Source organism: Orycteropus afer, unplaced genomic scaffold (assembly GCF_000298275.1).
Source record: "Orycteropus afer afer isolate SDZICR_OR568_19922 unplaced genomic scaffold, OryAfe1.0 scaffold00217, whole genome shotgun sequence".
NCBI classification, from domain to species: domain Eukaryota; kingdom Metazoa; phylum Chordata; class Mammalia; order Tubulidentata; family Orycteropodidae; genus Orycteropus; species Orycteropus afer.
Genome location: NW_006921804.1, coordinates 968,656 through 973,153, shown reverse-complemented (window position 1 = coordinate 973,153; position 4,498 = coordinate 968,656). Strand labels below are relative to the sequence as shown.

At 44.4% G+C, this 4,498-nt stretch overlaps 1 protein-coding gene across 1 annotated transcript in view; it reads left to right on the top strand.

Annotated features, from left to right (window-relative positions):
- PRCC (proline rich mitotic checkpoint control factor) overlaps positions 1-4,498 on the top strand; it is a 37,314-nt gene extending 32,816 nt beyond the window's left edge. Inside the window, exons 5-7 of the mRNA XM_007948420.2 lie at positions 796-939; positions 2,954-3,019; positions 4,412-4,498. Coding sequence (XP_007946611.1) covers positions 796-939; positions 2,954-3,019; positions 4,412-4,498 — 297 coding nt within the window. The remainder of the gene's footprint in view (positions 1-795; positions 940-2,953; positions 3,020-4,411) is intronic.

Genomic DNA, 4,498 nt, shown 5'->3' with positions numbered 1-4,498 from the left:
ACCTTGCCCCTTGTCAGCTCTACTATACACCTGGGAATTCTGATCATTCACATAAACTTATAGGACCATTGTCTGCCAACCCTATATATGTTCTTGAATACATTCCCATTTCATAGACATACCTAATCGTTTAGCCTGTCCACCCATCTATCCATCCATATACCCATGTTTACCTTCACTGACAGACAACGCAGTACTGTATGTGCAAAAGGGTTCATATTTGTTGTCTGTACCTCCCATGCACCTCTCTATGTCTTTCTTATTCTCATGCATTGTTTTTTGAGAAGCAGAGAGCAGCAGTCTCCTTGAAAATTTGCTGTGCATTTTTTTTTAAATGAGGCTCCCTTTCCATCCAGCTCCATGTTCTCCTTTTGTAATAACCATCCTCATGTGGGATCTGCTGAACTATTGAGAAGGACAGAAGTGTAAAAAGAACTGATTTTTAGATGAGAAATTCTAATTTTTTTAACCCTGAATTCTTAATTTGAAAATTATATGCAACTTTTTTTAGCAGATAAAATTTATACATAATTTAAGTACAAATTTATGCCAGTGGTCTTTTGCACCTCTTCCTTCCCTTGCCTGGAGTCCAGTAGGCCTTCTGAGAAGAGGTGGCACCAGGGGAGCTGGGGAACTCGGTAGAGGGCAAGGGGAAGGGACTGATGCACAGAGGGGATTGATGGGTGGGACTGGTGAGGCACAAAATCATTCCATAAACTCTAGATCCTTAGGGACATCTCACTTCTCAACCCAGATCTCTCACCCCTGCCTTTTTTGTTTGTTCTTCTTTTCCAGTTTAAGCGGCTGCAGGGCAAGAGGAACCGAGGGAGGGAAGAAATCAACTTTGTGGAGATCAAAGGTGATGACCAGCTCAGTGGAGCCCAGCAGTGGATGACTAAGTCTTTGACAGAAGAGAAAACCATGAAGTCATTCAGCAAAGTAAGGGAGAAAGGTCTAATGGGTGGCTACTTGAGGAAGCCCCCAAAGCAAAGTCATGCCTTCCCCATCCTGCCCTTATACCCCACTGTGACGATCACAGCGCCTTCAGCAGACACCCGTTGCCCATGATACACCTGTTATGTCCATGCATAGAGCCTTACAGCTACAGCTCTTGCCTTCCAGAACTTTGTCAGAACTTTGCCCTCCATCTGGAGGTTGTCTTGTTGCTGAGACTGGCTGGGGCATTTTCCCAACCTGCAGTTGGGAAGATCTCTGATAGGTTGTGGCTCCTTCCCTGACTGGCGAGAAACCACAGCTGCTCTGTCCTCTCCCTGCTGTTAAGCTGGGTGTTGGCTCGGCACACACTTGAGGCATGGGCATAGCAGAGCCTCAGGCCTGAGGTCCCTGGGTCTCTTCTCTCCTTTCTCTCCATTATTTATTGTAGCAGCAGTGGTCTTTGCAGATGCTTTTATCCTTATATTTCCCTCACCACATTCTTACCTTCCCTGTGCTAGTTTTCTTCAGTCAGTATCATGAACATCTCTTTACCTGGTAGCTGAGTACAGCAAATGTGGACATTTATGAAGCCTGCCTGCCACAGGGGGGAAATGTGGGGAAGCCCTGGATTTGAGCCCAGCACCAGCAAGGCCAAGGTCGAGGATTTGATTCCTTTCTCCTCCCCCCCATTTGCTTTGTTTGGTTCTGTGGCCACAGATGGCCATCATAGCCCCAGCCGTTTGTTTTAACTGAATGCTGGCGGTCATACGGGACAGAACAGAGCACTGTGGTTAGATCAGCACAGATCCATCACTGTTTACTGGAAAAACCACTTAGGAGAGCAGGCTCTACTAACTGTGGGTTGAGAAGCCTCTTCACATAGTAATAGCTACTGTTGTTAGTGCTTGCTGTAGACCAGGGATGGAGCTGCATGTTTTATGTATGTCATCTTTAACTCTCACATTAAATGACGTTAAATAACAGCAAGGAGGTAGAATTTGCTATTTTCCCCGACTCCAAATTTTCCTTCCACCATTTCATTGTATTGAGCTAGATTTTGAAAAAAAAAAAGTTCCTGTCCTCAAGGAGTTTATAGCATAGTTGGAAAAGAGATTTAAGGATGCTTGAGTGTAAATGATTACAGTGCAAAGTGATTGCATAAGTGCTGAGGAGACTCCGGAGAGGAGTGTTGGGAGTTGGGTGGGGCTGATTGGAAAGCTTCTAGTCTGACAACACTGGTAGAGGACAGAAAAAAACACGGAAGGAAAGGCCAGACTGATTCAGACTCTAACAGTAAATCATTTGCATTGAGGTTGGGTTAGGGGTTCCATGTAGTTATGGGTGGAGGCTGGAATGTTGGAGAGGGGTGGAATGATCATGAAAATTCTAATTCCAGGGAAGGTGCTGGCACATGCTAGAATCAGGGGAGGAGGGGTTTCAGCCAAAGTAATTCATGGGCGAGAGCTTGGTAAGCACTAGATTGGAGACAGGCTAGACATCTGGGCCTGCTGGGGAGAAAGAGATGAAGATGGGGAGAAGGGCTGTGAGGGGGTCTGCAGGGAGGGAAGAAACTTGCCTGTGCTCTGGCACTTAAGCTCTTTTCGACTGCCGGCAGTAAGATTGGTATCAAATGTCCACCGTGCTTAGTGCTGTGTGTGTGTGTGTGTGTGTGTGTGTGTGTGTGTGTGTGTTTACCAAAGAAATAGAAGACTCAGACCTGACCTCAAAGTATTTCTAGTCTAATGGGGATATCAGCAGGCTATTTCAGGCAAGTATTCTGAGTTTGGGTTTTTTTTTTTTTTTTTTTTGCATAATGGCTTTAATAAAAGTAACTGTTTTGTAAGTATATAGACATAACAGCAGCTCCAAGCTGATCTTTTCCCCCTAGGATTTGGGATGTGTAGTTAGTTGTGTTCTCAGTCCTCAGCCTTGCATATAGCCCTGCCTCGGGCGGGGCCTATGGGAGACATCCACATTTCTTCCTGTGGGTTAATGATGGTGTTTCCTTCTCTTGCAGAAGAAAGGTGAACAGCCAACAGGCCAGCAGCGGCGGAAACACCAGATCACGTATCTGATTCACCAGGTGAGTGAGCTGAGGGCCCCTGCCTGTTGGGCAGGGTCTCTGTAAACCTGGCGATTAGAAGGCTGAGATCTAGAAGCTGGTGCTGGTTCTGCGTGCGGCCACTAGGGGGGGATGTATCCTTCAGGATTATCCTGCCTCTTCAGGCTCACATAGATAAGACTTAGGTACTGGTGTTGAAAATAAATTCAGAAAGTGAAAATTCAGATATTTATTCGGATAAGGTAATTTAAGAGGAGAATGAAATAATTTATCATAGAGTTCTTTTAACTAGTGAGTTTAGTAATTAAAAAAAAAGGTCGGTTTACCAAATTTTAGCAAACATCTACCCAGTGAGGAATTTGGTTTTGTATTCTCCACATCTGTGGCACAGAACAGTAACACATAATTCAGGATTATAGATAATCTAAAAATGTCTTTTTGAATTTGAATATATCTTGGTATTTATTTGATGTGACTTGGCAGTTTTAAAATATTCATTTAATTATTGAACAAACATCTTTTAGAGACTAAGGGTACTAAATAAATGCTATGAAAGACACACACACACGAGTAAGACTTGGCCCTTTCCCTGGGGAGGATATATTCAGTTGGCAGTTTCAGTGGCAAATCTTGCTTTCATCATCCTTGTCGTATCTTCACCTTCTCATTAGGAACTCCTTTGTACTCTTACCCTATCTCGTAATGTGTAGGAAAATAATTTAAGGTTAGGATTTTTTTTATAACCTACACTCTTAATCCCCCTTTGTTCCAGGGGAAATAAGCAGCATCAGATAAGTTTTGTGGGAGTGGGTTGGGGAGCCCTTATCAGGATGGCGTCTGCACATTTCTAGAATGCAGTACAGAGCCAAGAGTTGTCAGGGTCGGAAGAGGGACGTCGTTATTCTAGTACCCCAGTCATGTTTTCATACCTTCAGTTGTTATTTAAAGCGGTGTAAAAGTCTAGGCTGCAGCCTACATTATGTTCAGCACCACAGCAAAAAGATATCTTCGGACTAAGTATATTGGTGTGTGTCCAATTTCGACTGGCCCAAGTCTTTGTGACTGCCCTCTTCCACTCTGCTGGTCAGGAATCCAAGGCAGCTAATCTGTGTCTTCTTTTCAGATGCCAAATTCTAGTTCTCATTCGTCCATTTCCCACTTGAGCGTTTTGGTTTCAATTCTAGCAGAGAAAGGATGGGGATTCTCGAGTCTCTGGTTAGCTCCCTGAAGAGACAATTTTTCTTTATTCTTTTAGGGTCTTCCCTTGTACTGAGGTGAGAGAAGATTAGGTCTTTGAAGGTGTTTGCTTGCTATGATGAGAGAAAGGTTTTAAATTGGGAAGTTCAGTGAGGTAAGAAGGAACGGTCTCTCAGAATCCTTGCTTGACCCCCTTCCCCTTCTTCCTTGCCACAGGCTAAGGAACGGGAGCTGGAGCTGAAGAACACCTGGTCAGAGAACAAGCTCAGCCGCCGGCAGACCCAGGCCAAATACGGGTTCTAG